The following is a 17,324-nucleotide window of genomic DNA, read 5'->3' on the forward strand; positions in this document are numbered from 1 at the left end:
AAGGACAATTGGCAGATTTTCTCACCAAGGGCATTTCCAAGGCAAGGCTTCAACATGACACTGGCAAGCTGGGCATGATTAACATCTATGCTCAGCTTGAGGGGGAGTGTAGAGGAGATGGTCCGAATGGCCCATAGACTGTTATTTCATGTTATATTATGTTTCTCTTTATTATGGGCCTTATTCTGGGCCCATACTCTATAATGTTCTGTTTTTTGTATTTTTCTACCCACTCAAGGGCCTCTCTGAAATTTATCAAAGATTAACACCTTAATAAAATGTTTAGAGTGTTAGAGTGAGGTTAAGTTCGAAACTCTCACTCTCTAACACTCATTGCTGCCATCTCTCTCTCTCTCTTCTCTTCCTCTCTTGTTTGTTTAGTTTCTGTTTGCATCTAATCTCAAACAGTTCCATACATCAAGTGAACTATTTTTCAGCTCCTATCAATGATTCGGCCAGATATAGCCTATGCTGCTGGTGTACTTAGTCAGTTTATGCATGCACCAACATCCTCTCATTTAGAGGCAGCTGAGAGGGTTCTCAGTCATCTGAAGAAGTACCCAGGAACTGGGTTGCTTTTCAAGAAACATGATCATATGAAAGTGGAAGTCTACATAGATGCAGATTGGGTTGAGGCAGTTGATGACAGAAAATCAACTAGTGGATACTGTACCTTTGTTGGTGGAAACTTGGTTACTTGGAGAAGCAAAAAACAAAGTGTTGTGGCCAGATCTTGTGCTGAAGCCGAATATAGAGCCATGGTGCATGGAGTTGCTGAAGTACTATGGGTAAAGAATTTGATTGGAGAATTGGGTATCTCTGTTGGTGGCCTAATGTCTCTCTACTGTGACAACAAGGCAGCCGTTAATATTGCTGCCAATCCAGTTCATCATGACAGGACCAAGCATATTGAAGTTGACAAGCACTCCATAAGGGAGAAACTTGAAAAGGGGGAAGTCTGTACTCCTTACATCAGTTCCAAGGAACAACTAGCAGATGTTCTTACAAAGGGCCTTCACTTTCTATAGCATAATGAACTGTGTGACAAGTTGGGCATGATTGACATATATGCTCCAACTTGAGGGGGAGTGTTGTAATGTGTAGCGGCCTGTGGCCTAGTAGGGACATTTCTGCCCTTTCCTCTTGTATTTTTTATGAGCTGTCGCCCTAAGTATATATACTAACTTAGGCACCGCCAGCTTTAGGATTGAGAATACAATCTTCTTTTTCTCTCTTCTCTCTTCTCTGTCGAACTACAGAATCTACTGGCATTTTCATAAATATAGCCAACCTTTAAATTGGCTTAATTTCTGTTTTTTTCCCTAAAGTTGTTTTTATTCTTAGTTGAAACCATAGAGAGTCTGTAAAGAGTTTTGGTTGTGTTGAGAAGTCGTTAAGCATGGTTTCCGCATTATCTCTATGGACTAATGAGTCACAAGGGTTCTTTTTATTTCATATATTGGTTATAGGGTGTTTGGGTGATTCTAGGTGACAGTGGAGCACCTAGTTGCCTAGCAGGTGCTTGGTGATGCCTTGGCAACAGAATTTTACAAACAAAAAACTAAATTAGAGGATAATTCCCTAATATTACATACCGATTAGCATGCATATAAATTGAAAAAATAACAATACTCTTTTCTATTAATATTTATATTCCTCTCAAAACATAGAAAATCATTGTATCTAAAAGACAGCAGCATTTTAAATCAATTAATTTCAAATTTCAAACGTAGTGCTATAACATAATAATAAGTATTTAGTAGAATAGTTGTGTCAAAAAAAATATTAGCGATTAGAGAAGTTTATAATTTGCTAACAACATCTATTTCTTAACATTGTATATCATATTTAACCATCTTCATTCTCACTTTCTAACTTCTTTAGTTCAAAACTGCATGAAATTCTTGTCACTTTAAAGTTGGTCTCTTGATATTTCATACTTCACCCATCACTGTGCATATTTTAGCAGGCCTTATTTCATTAGTCTAGCTCAAAAATATGCTGTACTTATCAAAAAGAAAATGCTGTATGTTTTTTCATATACCAGTTCCACTGGGTAAATTTGGTTAGTTTGTTCAAATATGCTACTACAAACAAGATGGCCTGCTCTCTTGTTCTCTCTACCTACTTTTCTTTTAGTGGTTCTGCTCTAACCTGTTACCAAATTTGGTTCTGCTTTCTCTTAATCATTCAGCGAGTGCTTTTCTTGTATACTTCGCATCAATGACTATGGTTTATTGTGTGTGTCCTGGTGTCTCCTGAACATTTCTTTAAAGCTTATGGACTAGAGAGGAGGTAATGATTTGCTGTTTGATACCATTTTATTGTGCAGAAAAGTAAGTTTTGACAGTTACTTGCAGATATGTTCTTGGATGTCTGAGTTGCCCATTTGAAAGTTCCCATTTTATTTGTGGAGTAAATTGTGCTGTATAGCACTTTCTAACTTATTGTACATTTGTAAGAAAAACTAAACCGTCTTGCCTTTCTCACTAAGTCCAGCCAGCTGCCAGGCCTTAAAAACTTGCCTAAATCATCATCATCTAAGCCTTGTCCCAGCTACATAGGATTGGCTACATGAATCCTGTTTTACCACTCCATTCTGTTCGGTGCCTAAATAACAATTTTACGTAGATTTTCCTAATTTGGATAGGCTTTGACTGAATTTTAGTGCAGTCTGACTATGAGAGGGAGGGGATGCAAGAAGGCTGATACTTCAGGGGGTGAAAGATTGAACAAGGGAGGTTGAACTTCCCAAGGGAAGAGGGTAGAGATGATAGCAGGCTGTGATCATTCCCCTGGGGAGGATGTTTGCATGGTTGATTATGGTTGTAGCCTAGTTTTTGATTTAGTGTTGGTGCATTGGTTGTGTTGTTGCTGCATCCTTTGGTTGGGCTTGGCCCCTGCTTGACATGGCCTGCTTTTTATAAGCTTTCCCTGCTAGGTCACAAACTCACCTCATTACAAGTGTGCTGGGTTTGGATTTTGCTTTTAAGAAGGCGCGGCTCTTGATAGAATGCAATTGCAATTGCAGGATGGGATTTGGTAGCCAACCCCCAATAGTTGGGTTTAAGGCTGAGTTTAGTAGGCTTTTGTTTTGCATAAAGCCTTTAGTACCATACTGTTCTATGGTTTCTTACTATAAAGCAATTGAAGTTGTTTGTATATTTAATGGGTTTTTTTTTCACAGTCCACTGTGATAATTGTGCTTGACAGCTATTGTTTTATTAGGTTCATTTGGAAGGGTTTCTGCAGGTGCTTGGCAGAAAAGAAATAATAAATACAAAAATGAATCTTTTGTTCCATTTTGATTCAATGTGGTCCATCAATGAAACCGTTAGTGGAATATTTACATGGTACTATCTTCTATATTGTTTTTGCAAGGACTCCTTTGAAAGCTCTTCACTCTGGCCACAATTGCCATTCTGTTTACTGCATCCGAAAATCACATAGAATTTGTCTTGTTACGTCTTATTTGGATATTTGGAAAGTTCCAATTCCTATAATCACGAAATTAGCAGCTGTGAGAGTTGATTAAAGAAGAACAGATTTATGGTCTGGACTTCAACAATATGTATATCGAACATCCACTTTGCATGGAAAACCATATTGGTGTACGATGGAAGGAATTTACTCAACACAGTGATATTCTTAATCCATCTAGAAATTGACTGTGATCTGTAATTCATGAGGAATAGGAAATTCTTACTTCTAAACAGTGTGGGGGTGTGTTTTTATTGAGCACATCAGCAGATGGGATTGCTTGAGTTTATTCAAGTCTTGCTGCATTACCCCTTTTTATATTATTGACTATTTCTGTAGTACCATGTATCTTAAAATAACAGTGATTAAAGGATTTAAAATATGTTTTGATGCAATGCATGCATGTGTGAGAACATGCATATCTGTCCAATATTTTAATTTATTTGCAACGTTTTTATGAGCACTAGGACTAAGTCATTTACTAATGAGGTGCTGAAATGTAAGAACACTCCATCTCTACCTAAGAGGGAAAAGGAGTATAACCAAGATATTTCCAGGCTACCATAATATGATAATTTAAAGGAGCAAAATCAGACTCATCTTATTCTTTGGGGAATGGCCCCTCCAATCATTTCTTTCCAACTTCTGGCAGAAGATAAAACCAGACAGAACATAACAAACTATTTTCTGCATATCTGAAGTAAGGCAGGCATTTGTATTTAGAAAGAAAAAAGTGACTTCTAGTGCAGATTAATATATACTTTCAATGCTTCTTATTCATGTATATGTTTCATTTCAATGATCAAAATACTTCAATTTACCTTGGTGCTTTTTGGCAAAAATTTAAATGAAGGCATGACATCTAGAGTGAAGTGGATAACAGTACCACTACCATCTGCCTCTCCTCCTCTCCAACATGCATTCATCCACATAATCATTTGCCTTTCATTTTTATCTTATTTATGTATATTTAAGAAACAGGCTCTATCAGCCCCAGAGTACGTTGAGTTCCATGGTCCTTACCCTTGTAATTCAATGGTTAATAAGTATATGGATATTGGCGTAGCAGAACATTATCAGTGCAAGTGTAGTAATTTGAATTTTGGAACTATATGATGATCTGTGGTGAAAAGGGTACAATCTGGGTTTTGGTCGATGCAAAATATATCAATGACATGCCTAATAAAAAAATATCAATGACATGGAAACAAAACAGTGTTTTACTATTCAACATCATCATCTCTAACAGTTCTAGCACACACACACACACACACACATTCTATGTTATGTATGATGTACTGAAAGAGCCCATAGATTTTACTTTCTTTCTTTTAAAGTTGATTTTACTCTTTATCTTTTTGAAAGAGGGCTTTCCTTAAGGTGAAGTTTGAGGAAAATTGCTAGAGCCCTAACCTTTGAGCACATGCATCAGAGTGTGGGGTTCATGGATTCATGCCTCAAGACCACGAATCTTTCTCTGTGTGTGTGTGTGCAATTTTCATATATGTTTAAAAGAACAATTTAATATCTTGACATAATTGACCCTTTAAAGCAATAGACTTTCTCTACTACATACCAAGGGATTTTAGAGCTTCCAGCCTGAAGTTTAATATCACTGGAAGTTTTGATTTCATTAGGCATTTTTCTGTGTAATTTCATTGGGAAATTTTTGATAATCTTCATAGACTTCTCGTAGAATGCTGGAGGACCTGAGGAAATTGGGAAACATTAAAAATATTACATAGATTGTGCTCATAAAACTTAAAGATATGTTAAGAAAGTTATGACCACACGCAAACTTAAAAGAATAACAACCCACCATATACCACAGAAGATTAAAAACTTAATAGGAATCAATTGAAACATCTAATTATTTTCAGGCATGGTGGCATCCTTGAAAACCAATTTAGCTCTTACATATCCCAACTCCTTCACTTTGAGGTTCTTTAGAATAATCTCTATCTTAAATTGTGTGGCCAATGTGAGCTTGTCTTATATTGCTGGTTCCAAGCCCATATAAAGGGGAGGGGGAGGGGGGGGAGTGTTAGATTAGAGAAGCATATCCTTGGGAAATAACCAGGGAACTGGATTTATCTTGATATTTTATTTGTAGCTGTGTTTCTATTCAAAAGTAAATTTTTACATTTATGTCTTCATGGTCATGCTGGGATTACCACTTTGACTCAGATTCTTGAGCTTAGATGGCACCTGCAAGAATAAAGAAAGCATGAGAAGTGAAGTGGTAGAATCTGCTATTTGGGAGGTGAATGTGGAAGATGGCCCAAAAAACATACTCAACACCTAGGAAAAAGCTGGAAGCTAACATGGTTGATAACCCAAGTGGGGAGGGTCCTAACAAGGTTCTCCATTAGGAGATAGCAATACTGCAGGGGAAGTGAACATGGAAGCCTTACATAATGCCTGATGGTGTTATACAAACTGCTGGATTTGGAAAAAGTGATGATGCTAGTACCTTCCTGTTGTAATTGGTTCAACTGACTTTGAAGGTTCTCTTCATGATGCCTGGGATTATGACACACTGCAGGGAGAAATATGCCGTTTGGGTCTCAGGTGGAAAGATGCTGTAGAGACAGGGGGTTGATGCTGTTATTTCTTTAGCTTAAGTTACTGAGTTGTTATCTTTGTATATTAAACATAAAAATGAAACTCAGGCCCCGTTTGGTTTGCAGGAATAGGGGTCTGGAATCGAAATCTCATTCCCATTTCTGCTGGAATGGCATTTGTCCATTTGAGGGAATGGCCATTCCCTGCCCCTCCCTTGGGAAGGAAATCCCATTCCTGCTAATTTCAATTCCCATTCCCATTCAATGTCTGAACCAAACAGACTATGACTGTGAACCAAACGGACCATTCCGATTCCCATTCCCAGGTATGCTTGTGATGAATTTCTATATAAATAAGTTGGGCTGACTCTTATTCAGCTATTCGACTCTCTTATACAAATACTTGGTAAATTCTTGCCGACAGGTAGTATTACATTTCATTTTTGAAAGCATTAGGGAACAAGAAATCTAATCACTTCCTCGTAAATATCCTCATATTGGTGCTTGCTCTACAATATGCTTTTTCAACTAACATGATAAACATTATTTACACATTGCAAATTTGATGCTTTTTGAACCCCTTTGGAAGTCAACTTTAATTTCATATTTGGAACCTTTTGATCCGATGTGTCAACAAAATGTGAAGCAATACTGCAGCCTTCCCGTTTTGCACACCAGTTACAACTGTCGTGGGGACCCATCAAGCTATGAATTTTAATTATTAGATATACAGTTGGTTCTTCTGGGCTATTTGTTGTACGGCCCCTTTCCATAATTAATAGCCGGTTAATGAGAAGGGCATAGCCTTTCGAAATATTTTCTGGCCTGGAGTTAGGATAGCCAAAGGGTCATAAGCAGATTTCCTCTGTACGAAGGTTTCCCAACGAGGGCCAAAGTGGGCTCGCCATTCTTCCTGGGTGGTGTAATGGGGCAGATACTGCTTAATTCCCAGACGGGCTGTTTCGCAGAAGTCTAGAATTCTTTTGTTCTGGGTTAAAATGTGCTCTAAGCCATCAGTTCCTGTAGAAGAAGGCACGGCAGAAGAAAGAAATGCCACTAGGTAGAAAATATCTTCATTTGGAATGACTGTAGATGTTCTACTGTCCCACCTGCAAAAAAGGGAAGAAGAAGAAGAAGAAGAAGAAGAAGAAGAAGAAGAAGTGGGTTAAAAAGTTGTAATTTATGGGATTTTCATGGAGTAAGGATTTGTTTTTAAGTCAGTTGTGGGTACTTGGATCTGTGAAGTGGATAGATGAGGACGGGGCCGTTGCTTGTGTCTGTAAGAATCTTGCCAAAGACCTCCTCAGCGAAGTCATGGATTCTGCTTCTAGGAATGAGAAGATTTAGCCATGGGTGTGGAACTTCCCACAACCCTTTCGATCGTAGTTTTATCTCAGACATATGCACTCTGTCCAGGAACTCCACATATGAGACTTCTGATGCGAAAAGCGTGGATGGAATGTAATTCAGTTGTGACAACAGACTCTCGACTTCCTGCAACCAGAGGACAGGGAGAAGAACTGAGGATCAGGTAAGTGAGGAAACAATCATTATACATGCACTTCTGGAGGAATGATGTACTTTTTCAGTATCTCACCTGGTTCATGACATCAGTTTCATCTGGGTTGAAGTTTTTGGTCATTTCTAGACAGAAGAGAGTTCTTCCATCCGATTTGAATTGGCTGGCTTTAAGTGGGTCTTGGGGGTTAAAGAAAGATCTCCAGTTATTGAGGAGACCTGTTCTGTTTATTATCACGAAACCTTCGATGTAGTCGAATGTATTCTCAGCAGAAATTAGATACTCTTGGTCCCTAGTAAACATGGAGAAATCCGAGTACAGAACTCTAATCCATTTCACCTGAAAAAAGCCAAAAAACTGATGGATCAGTTGTATTACAAAAACGGGAGCGCAGGATATTCCAACTAACGTTTTAAAACACATTGCAGGAGATGGCCAGAAAAGGATATTCACTACTCATACCATCTTGGGTGCCGGTTCAAGGGCAATTTTAGCTTGGGCGATGATCCCGAACTGACCGAGTCCTCCCAGAACGCCATGAAACAAGTCTGCATTTTGCTTCTCCGAACAGCTCACTACTTCTCCTTTGCCTGCAGCCCAACCAGAAGGTTGGTGTCAATGCTGATGCTGGCTGCTAGAACAAGTTAAAAGATGTATTTGTCTTAGTTAAATGAAACAAACCTGTAACAACCTCCAGCTGGTAGACATTACTGATTTGGGGTCCATGCCGAAATGCCTGTCCACTGATTCCAGCATTGGACAAAGTGCCACCGACGGTGAGATGTAGGTAATCCGTCCAAGATTTTGGTGCCAGCCCGTATTTCAGGCTCTCATGCAGGATATTTATCCAGAGTTCTCCGCCAGAAACATCTACGTAGGGGAGCTCTCCGGTGTGAACCTGCATTTTTGGTTCCTGAAGCGACTCCATATTGATAACGACGCCTCCGTGGGCTTGAGCCTGCCCTTGGAGTGAATGTCCATGGCCTCTAGCTGCAATAGTGAGTTTTGAGCTAGGACCCAGTTGCAAGATATGCCTTATGGTTGTAGCAATATCTGAAACCGACTTTGGACGTAGAATTGCCGATGGTAGGAACTGGTATCGGTTGCCGAAGTCCCTGGCTGCATGGTGAAGTTCATCGAAGCTGAAATACCCATCAAGAGTCAGTGTTTTCAGTGAGGAGAGGATGTTGGGGGAATCGGAGCCGGAGACACTGGGAATGGTGAAAGGGAGGTTGGAGTAAAGATTGATTCTGGCAGTGATGCAGCTCAAGAACAAGACTGCCAAGCATCTTAGCAATAAAATGCTGTTTTGTTGAAGGAAACTGAAGAAGGGTAGCAGTAGTGATGAACTCATGCTTCTTCTAAGGAGATAGATGAGACAACAGAGTAGAGCTCCAAAGCTGTTTTTTATTGGTGAAGCTGAAGCAAAGCAAAAGGAGAGGTGTAGAAGAGCCAAGGAAACGAAAGGTAGAGGAGAGAATTTAAAGGGGAGGTTTGGAAATCTAGTCAACTCATCTTCAGTGGTGAGAGGAGTACCCAAAAAGAAAAGAACTAGAAAAAAAAATCTTCAGTAGTGACTGGTGAGACTCCGTATGACGACTGCCTACTTGGGTGGGGCAATTTCAGGAATTTCCTTTTGGTTCTGCTTTTTGGGTTCTTTTTGTTTTATGGAACCATACAAGCCAAGTTGAAGTGTTTTGGAGAGAAAAAAGGCAAAATGGCCAAATACCAGAGTTAGTTGAATTTGGTGTTTTGGTCAGTCAGTCACTCGGTCGTAGTCTTTCTTCCCATTTCCCACTGCATGGACACGGCCACAGGGCCACAGGGCCACAAGGCCACACGGGTTCGCGTCAACTGCACATAACATGAGGACGTAGCCTGCTAATCGATTTCCAAGTACCTGAGCATGGATTTCCAAGTACCTGCTGAATGAATGAAAGTGATAAGAAAAAAAACTCAAAAAAGAAAAGGAAAAAGTTTCCCAGAAAGAGAGTTTCACATTTCCCACCCAAATTCTCACCTTTTCCATCAAAGACAAGCATGCCCTTTAATTTTTTCTAAGCACCCTCTGAAGTCTTGAGGTTGAGGATACTTTTGCCATTTTGGGAAAAGATGTATATTTCAAGGAGCAAAAGGACGATTTTTTGGCGGCAAAGTTCTGGAAAATTACCTAGGGAACCTCTCCTTTTCTCAATATTTATGGCTATGTCCTCCATATACCAGATTCAGATGCGTATACTTTTTCTTTGATGAGCTCAAATCAGGTGCAAACAATGTCGTCAGGAGTAGTACATGAGGTATCGGTTTTCCAACCGGAGCAGAGTGATCGGCGGGCCGGCCCCCTCTCGTTTGCATGAGAAGAGAGTTAAGTGAGGTCATGGACTCATGGGCGAGGCAAAGGGGGGCCAGATCTGGTGGGTCAGTCTGGCACGTGGCTTTCATATGGGGTGCAACTGGGAGTGGGTGGGTGGGTGGAGGGGTAATGGAATGAAAGAAGGATATATTTTACTCATACCCTATAGAAGAGTGTGTGTAGGGGCCTGATGAGTTGGGTCTGTGTGAAGGCCTAACCAGGCAGAGAAGTGGATATGAGAGATGACAGTTTGAACTTTGAATGGAGGCTAGCTACTCTAATCTACATGCTACATTGGCCATAGAGCCACTTAGCTCCCAGCATTGAGACAGGCTAGCTAGAATGAAAAGTGCTTTGTGGAAGTTGTTCCATTTTGGATTTGTTTACTGAGGTTTTGGTGTCCACCCTCTGGAAGTTTGAATTTGCAGCTTTTGTATGTGGGAAACCATCATCTGGAATACCTCTTGTTAGCAGAATTTGGCTTTAACCTCCCAAATTATGGACTAAAATACCTCCCCACACCCACCCCACCATTGTGGTGAAGAACCAAATCTTGGTTAAAAGTCTTCTAGAAAGAAACCGACCATTAATAAAGAATTGGGTAAAGATAAAACAGGCCAGACAAAAACAAAGCAACACTTGTCCATATCAGCAGCTCTGCTGGCATTTTATAGGCAATGGTACTTGAGGAGAAACCAATAAAAATCTGTCAAGTGGGTGTGGTGCCATTAGGTTGACTGTGGTCGTTGGATCGCCACGTCATGATTGACACCGCCTTCATCATCATACCATGGTGACTAAGGGTCTAGAGGGGTTGATAGGACAAATTGATCTAGCATCCTCAAACCTATGAGACTATAAATAATCAAATTAATATAATCATGTCTCCTATCCCACTTACATTCCACTCCAATCATGTCCTTTTGTCTCTAGACACCCCAAAACTGCTCTTTTTTTACCTTGTTCTCATTGGTCATTACTCTTATTCTCAAGGATTCCTTCCATCAAGTTGCTTAAAGCAAATTAGTGCCTGTAAATTAAACCTTCTCTTTCCTCTTTCTCTCTCTCTCTATGAGCCTTCCGCAAACGGTTCCTCTGTCATACTAGTTCATTAGATTTTCTCATGCAACAAGTTAAGAACTAGAAAGAATAACTGGGCTAATCTTGGACTGGTTGTAAAGGAGGGTAAAACATCATGTAACAATGAGAATATTGGAGAGAGAATCACTGTGGGAAAGTAAAGAAAGAATGACCCAATGCAAATTGCATTATTTACTGTAGATAGCTTTGGGTAAAGGACCCATCTCTTAAAGGGACCCACCTTTAAAATCTCCTATACCATGTCAGATGACAGTGAAGTGCCAGTTCAAGGCCTTGTTTTGGATGGTGAAAAAAATGGGAAAAAAGGGTGATGATTTCTAAAATAACTCTTGTTGGATTATAGGCTGTCAACGAGTGGAGCTGAGCCAAGCTTTACCTAGCTTGGTTGGGGTTGGGGCTCGTCCCTTGGTCGGGCTTGGGTGCTCAGGCTTAGCAGTTGGCTCAGGTCATCAAGAGTCAAAGGAGAGCCAAATGCCCGTCTGGCATTAAGCTTGTTTAGCTAAATGAGCTTAATTTGAGGCTCAGGCTGGACTGGGATGCTGTAAAATTATATTCAGCCCAGGTTCAGTTGACAATTCTAGTCTTTTGATTGTCAAAATTTACCAAACTTTCCGAGCTGTAAGCTTTTTAAAGATGGTGTTCGTTGAAAGGAGAGACCGTTGGCATTTCTCTTGACGGGGACCGGAATAGCCTTGGGGCTTAACTGACAACATACAAACTTGTTATGGGTAGGGGCCCTCAAAAAACGATTCTCAACCCACAGAAATGTGCATGTCTTATATGATATTTTATTACTAAAAAAAATCAGATACCATAAACTATCTCTGTTTTTTTGGTCCGTGAGCTGAGGGCTCAGAGAGGCCCATGCATTTATCCAGCTGAGTTCATGCTTTTGATTAAAAGGAAAAAAATACCATAAACAATTAATAATCTGGCTAAAAGGGGGAGTGTATGATAGATTATTCCTGTAGCTTAGTAATGGGATCTATACTCCTTTGCAACCATTTTAGTGGCTGCACAAAAGGATCGGACAGTGTCCGTTGCAAATCTCTTGAACTCATGTGGCAAATTTCAGTGTAAAAAAAAAATGCTTTGCTATCTACGGAGGAAAAGAAATTTGTTCATGATGTTTAATTGGAGTCCGGATCTGTTCTTCATACAGCGCACCTCACACCGATCTCACAGTCACATACCGAACATATGGGATGTAACCGACGTTTGAGGTGTGCTGTGTGAGAGGAACAGATCCCAATTCGTTTAATTGACTGTTCTAGACATATCATGTAAGAGTATAATCTTGTTACTACCCTTTGTTATCTATGTGCTTTTCGGATCTTATGCATGCACTGAGTGGGTTAGAAGAGGAATTTTGGACTTCTTGTTGGGACTGGTTTGGGGGGACGCATTGTGTAGCTTCTGTACTACCAGATTTTGACTACTGTAGGAAATCTAATATCCATAATTATATAATTTTGTTAATCTGAAGCATTCCATGTTGGAGATTTTTAACACAAAAAATGGTCAAGAAGCAATTATAGAACACTTGAAAACAAGCTATACTTATTTGATTATTAGAGGCTAATTATTCAAACAGTTTGTTTGGTTAGTATATCTCCTACATGGGTTCTAATATTATATTTTGTTTAGAAAGATTTTGCTACCATTTTTCTCTAGCAAACTTTCACTAAATACAAGGGTTACTGAATGCTTTCTCTTTTGCTTAGACTAAAAAAATGCAAAGCTTCAAGGAGTATAAACTATAAAGTGGAGCTCAACACCCCTCCAAAAAAGAAAAGAAGGAAAATAAAGAAAGGGGAAAAAACTGAAGTAGATTGGCTACCAAACAAGTTCCTTACTCTAGAGGACCACTCATTTGACAGGCTATGGTTCACAATGTCATTGTTCCATGTGGTCAATTAAATCTTCCTCTCAAGGGAAACAGGACAAATTTACGGTTTGAGTGTTGCAGAACTCTAATGCACGAGCCCAATGAGAGGAAAAATGCCATAGTTTTACTGGTTAGAATATGAAAGGACCATTTTGTTTAGTGGAGCTAGACAACAGAAACTACTTTCTTCCAATTAGTAATTGATTCATGGGCTGAGCTTAGATCAATTCATAATATACCTGAGGAAAAAGGAAGAAAAAAAACCATGTTGTATGTACATAAAATTCATCAACCACTAAATCATGAAGTTTATCACCCCCCCCCTTAAAATTTTCTTTTTCTTTGTTAAGGGGCCTTAGTTCTTAAATGGGGTAGCCCTAGCTTTTCACCTTATAAAAGTAGAGCAACCCATTTCATATAATCACATTGTGTTACCAACAATGACATGTGTTTATACTACCTTTTGTGCTCCTCCTACCACAAAGTCAATAACACTACTTGGAAAAAATTAGCACCCTAGATTTTCTTTCTTCAAGGGATCTAGACTTAATGCAATTTAGTTTCATTTATGCCAACTTGTTCGGTTGTTCTCATCATTCATGACATATATAGAAAAACAAATTTGATAGGCTACTTTAAAAAAAAAAAGAAAAGAAATCAATGGAAGTGAGTAATAAAATAGACCCATTTCGCATGCAAATCACACACATACAAAAAGGGAGAAGAAATAAATAAATAAATAAATAAAAAGAAACAGGTAATGATTCAGTGAGAGCCCTTGTGCTGAGTAATTGTGTGGTCCCTACTGTGTTGATCACTCATTTGCCCCTTTAATTTTGATGGGGTTTTAAGGCAAGTTTCTGTTCTTATGGAGCTTTCATTTTTAATTGCAACACGTGTAAGTTATGACTAGATTTTTAAAGTCATTTTTCTGAAGATTATTACAGGAATAATACAGAAGTGGTTACCCACACACGAGTCTCAAATTGAGAGGCTGAAACTAATAAGCATCTTTAGTTTTTGTAAGCATATTCAATCACAGGCTTCTAGTGACTGTTGAATCTATTTTCTGGACTTCTGGTAGTCTAACTTCTTAGACCCACCAGCGTCTCCTTCTCAATCCAAACAATAGTCTATTATGGTTTGAATGTTCTGTCATTTTATTGCCACATACGCGTATTTGGGAACCCATGTGCTACCCATAGATTGGTTAGGTCGATGACCGATTACAATTGTTGGAACAAGAAAGGGACTCTGAAAATTACAGATATGGTGGTAAAACCTTTATGAATGAAATTAGTCTAGAAGTTTTGAATTTGGCGAGGACCAATTTGTATTAACCACTGCAACCTGATCCTCTCATCACCACCACCACCACCACCATCATCATCATCATCAAATCCTTGTCCCAATTATATGGGATCGACTATATGAATCTTGTTTAACTTGCCATTCCATTCTGCTTAGTACCATATTTATTGTTAAATTATGAGTGCTTAAAACAATCCATTCTGTTTGGTGTATATTGACTTTCTAAATCCAAATTATTATTGTTTGGATGTATGAAACTCAGATTACATATGTAGATATATGTACGTAGATAGTACGAAGGCAAAAGTGTGCAAGATACTCTTTAAATCTGCCTTTCTCATGGTATGAGAACAAAATTGGAGCCACAAGATTTCTAAGAGGGGCTTTGGCAGAAAATTTTTGTTAGCATGTAAGAGAAGACTTAAGATAGTACTCTTCTTTGTCTATATAAGGCTCTTCCTTTGCAAGTTTCCAAAAGGTTTCTCCTTCCATCAATGCCATAAATATTTTTGCATACTTCATTTAATAGGATTCTTTGTTTGGTTAAGATCTTTCAAAGTCATATCCAAAAGTTTTTTTGTTTTTGGGTTGACAGATATTTATACGTTTCTTTGATCGGATCCTCAATTGGTCCCAATATCTTTTGATTTGACATAACTTCGCTTTCAAGAGGGTTGATATTTTCTTGATTGAAGTGGCTTTGGCCAACATTCTCATAACCTTTCCTCCTATACCAAGAGACTTATTTGGAAATCAATTGAGCTCACATTTCTACATTAGAAGTCTAATTCTTAATTAAAAATCTTTTTTCAAGTATGTCTTAGATGGATTTTATTCTGCACCAATTTCTGGTCATTTGTGTTCTTTAATCCATGGGGTTTTGCTTTATATCAAGACAAACAGGGATAGAAGCTCATCAGGACTACACTTTGTCTACAGCGGTGTCATGTGTTTACTACATATTGATCAACAATCTAGTTATATATACACACATCACACACACATGTATGTATATATATAATATATACATATATATATATATATATACATATATATATATATATATATATATATATATATATATATATATATATATATATATATATATAGATAATGATGATAAACTGTTTTAAGTAGTTATCCATTTGATTTAATTCTTTTCAAAGCATTCAATTAATTCATTTTCATGAGTTATATATATATATATATATATATATATATATATATATATATATATATATTCTTGTTTAAGTGGAGCATGACAACCATTTTATATAAAATATCATACATGATAATATCCATACGTTCAAAGCATTCAATTAATTCTAATTATTGGAAGATGATGCATGCATGTGCATGTTGATAGAGAACAGATACCATGAGGACACATTTAATGACTCGCCAAGCTAGCTAATGCATCGCCGTAGCAGAGTAGCTAGCAGTGACCCCAAACCATATATGCATGGGACCATTTTCATCAACTTTCCAACATCAATAGCTTCCTTGGTTTTTAACTTTCATATCAAATCAGCCATTCAACATGGAAGAATGGACAAAAGAAGGAATCGTCGAATCAGTGATGGGCAATTGTGGGGTGGACAGCACTCACTAGAGCTAGTTCACCCGGCCAAAGTGACAAGAAGGATCCTTTTCAGCAACGGATCTGGGCCTTGTTTGGTGTTACTTGCTCTATGTTGTACAAACTAATAGTACGCATTTAATGAGAGAAGTACTTTTGATTTTATACAGCTTGGATCTTTGAAAGTGAAAGTTCTTGTTTGCCAAACTTGTCCATTTTTTAAAAGTTATTAAGATGGGAGATCAAAGCATTCTTGGAGGGGAAGCGAAGCAATCTTTTACTTTCCTTGATAGAAATTACAGTTGTCTCATTTTCCAACCATGCTAGGTATATTTGCAAAGGACGATACGCTAGAAGAAGTATCAAAACCATATACCTTTTCTTTGAAAGCTAGCTATGTGTGGTCCACCTAACCTCAGGCTTTGCCAGCAGCTGCAGAAAGAAAAAAAGGGTTCAAACAAGTAATCTCTAGTCCAATTTCATTAATGCAAGTTTCTTTAAAATCTGGTTTCCTGTGCATGTTTTAATTTTAAAGCTAATGGATCGAGAAGCATCATATCTGCTGTTCACTTACTGATATAAAAGTGAAGAGCTAAGTACCCAGTGATGATGGTCCCTGCTGCTATTGGGAGCCCTTGGAGTAGTAGACTGGATAGGAACCTATCTACAGTTTCAAATTAGAGAGACACGGGAACAATCATGCATATATACATGCCACAAAAGAAATTTCTATTGAGATTTCAGCACAATGAAGATGAAATGTGGGATATGTAGAAGAAATGGACTATTTATTGAGAACTAAATGCATGGATGAAGGTGTTGGGATTAGTAATTAATCTCGACTGTTGCTTCTTACTTGTCACTGTGCTTCAGGCTCTAATTATGGGTATAATCAGCCGTTTCACCACATGACGACACGTGACACTACCTAAGGGCAATCTTGTCACACTCAATCTCGGCTAGGGGTATTGTCATAATTTCCCCGAATCATTATCGTGGGGCATTTATTACACGCGTTACGATCTCGGCTCAGCTCACTCCTCCTGCCTTATAATGGGGTAATGCTCGACCGTCGTTTACCGGTTGTCCATTACTACTCCCTCGGGCGACTCCAACTATAAAGGGCAATAAAGCCTAAGGTATACTCTCACACGCACACTTGAGTTCTCCACTCTATTTTCTTCCTGTAACTTTAGCTTTTCATCAACCCTCGACTAACCTAACTGTTAGGAGTTTTCGCCCTTGAAAATACTTTTGGGGTTTCTGACATCTTTTCATTCTTTATAGATGGCACCCTTGACTCTCAGCCTCAGAAGTTACCAAGCATTTATATAAGCTAACATGTTATTTAAACTTTAATAGTCTACATATGGAATTTCATATGGGAACTAATAAAACAATTGATTAGAACACTAATCCATGATATATCACGTATAGTACAGGTTACTCATTAATCCTGAGTTAGTTTCATTCAAATATGACGTATTTGAGAGTTTAACACTTGCTCTTGGTGCCCTATTATATAGATA

At 38.5% G+C, this 17,324-nt stretch overlaps 1 protein-coding gene and 1 non-coding gene across 2 annotated transcripts; one reads left to right on the plus strand and one right to left on the minus strand.

Moving 5' to 3' along the window:
• Positions 1–6,397: 6,397 nt before the first annotated feature.
• On the minus strand, positions 6,398–9,480 carry LOC148844997 (cytokinin dehydrogenase 9-like). Its single transcript, XM_088953355.1, has 5 exons — positions 8,245–9,480; positions 8,026–8,153; positions 7,642–7,902; positions 7,276–7,538; positions 6,398–7,153 (listed from the first exon to the last, which is right to left on the minus strand). Exons 1-5 carry the CDS (start codon positions 8,915–8,917, stop codon positions 6,820–6,822), a joined length of 1,659 nt encoding a protein of 552 aa, XP_088809481.1. The 5' UTR covers positions 8,918–9,480; the 3' UTR covers positions 6,398–6,819.
• A 2,173-nt stretch (positions 9,481–11,653) lies between these two features.
• On the plus strand, positions 11,654–11,772 carry LOC148844998 (U6atac minor spliceosomal RNA). Its single transcript, XR_016102736.1, has one exon. It is a non-coding gene; the product is annotated as a U6atac minor spliceosomal RNA (small nuclear RNA).
• Positions 11,773–17,324: the final 5,552 nt, after the last annotated feature.

The sequence above is a fragment of the Nelumbo lutea genome, chromosome 7 (assembly GCF_056320005.1).
Source record: "Nelumbo lutea isolate HS-2025 chromosome 7, American lotus-T2T, whole genome shotgun sequence".
Classification (NCBI taxonomy): Eukaryota; Viridiplantae; Streptophyta; class Magnoliopsida; order Proteales; family Nelumbonaceae; genus Nelumbo; species Nelumbo lutea.

What these genes read in the sequence shown, in the direction of transcription:
- LOC148844997 (XM_088953355.1), bottom strand. Translation starts at nt 8,917, where the DNA reads ATGAGTTCATCACTACTGCTACCCTTCTTCAGTTTCCTTCAACAAAAC. An exon ending in CCAGCTGGAGGTTGTTACAG is followed by an intron (nt 8,154 to 8,244) that starts GTTTGTTTCATT and finishes GTTGGGCTGCAG; the next exon opens with GCAAAGGAGAAGTAGTGAGC. An exon ending in AAACTGATGTCATGAACCAG is followed by an intron (nt 7,539 to 7,641) that starts GTGAGATACTGA and finishes CTCTGGTTGCAG; the next exon opens with GAAGTCGAGAGTCTGTTGTC.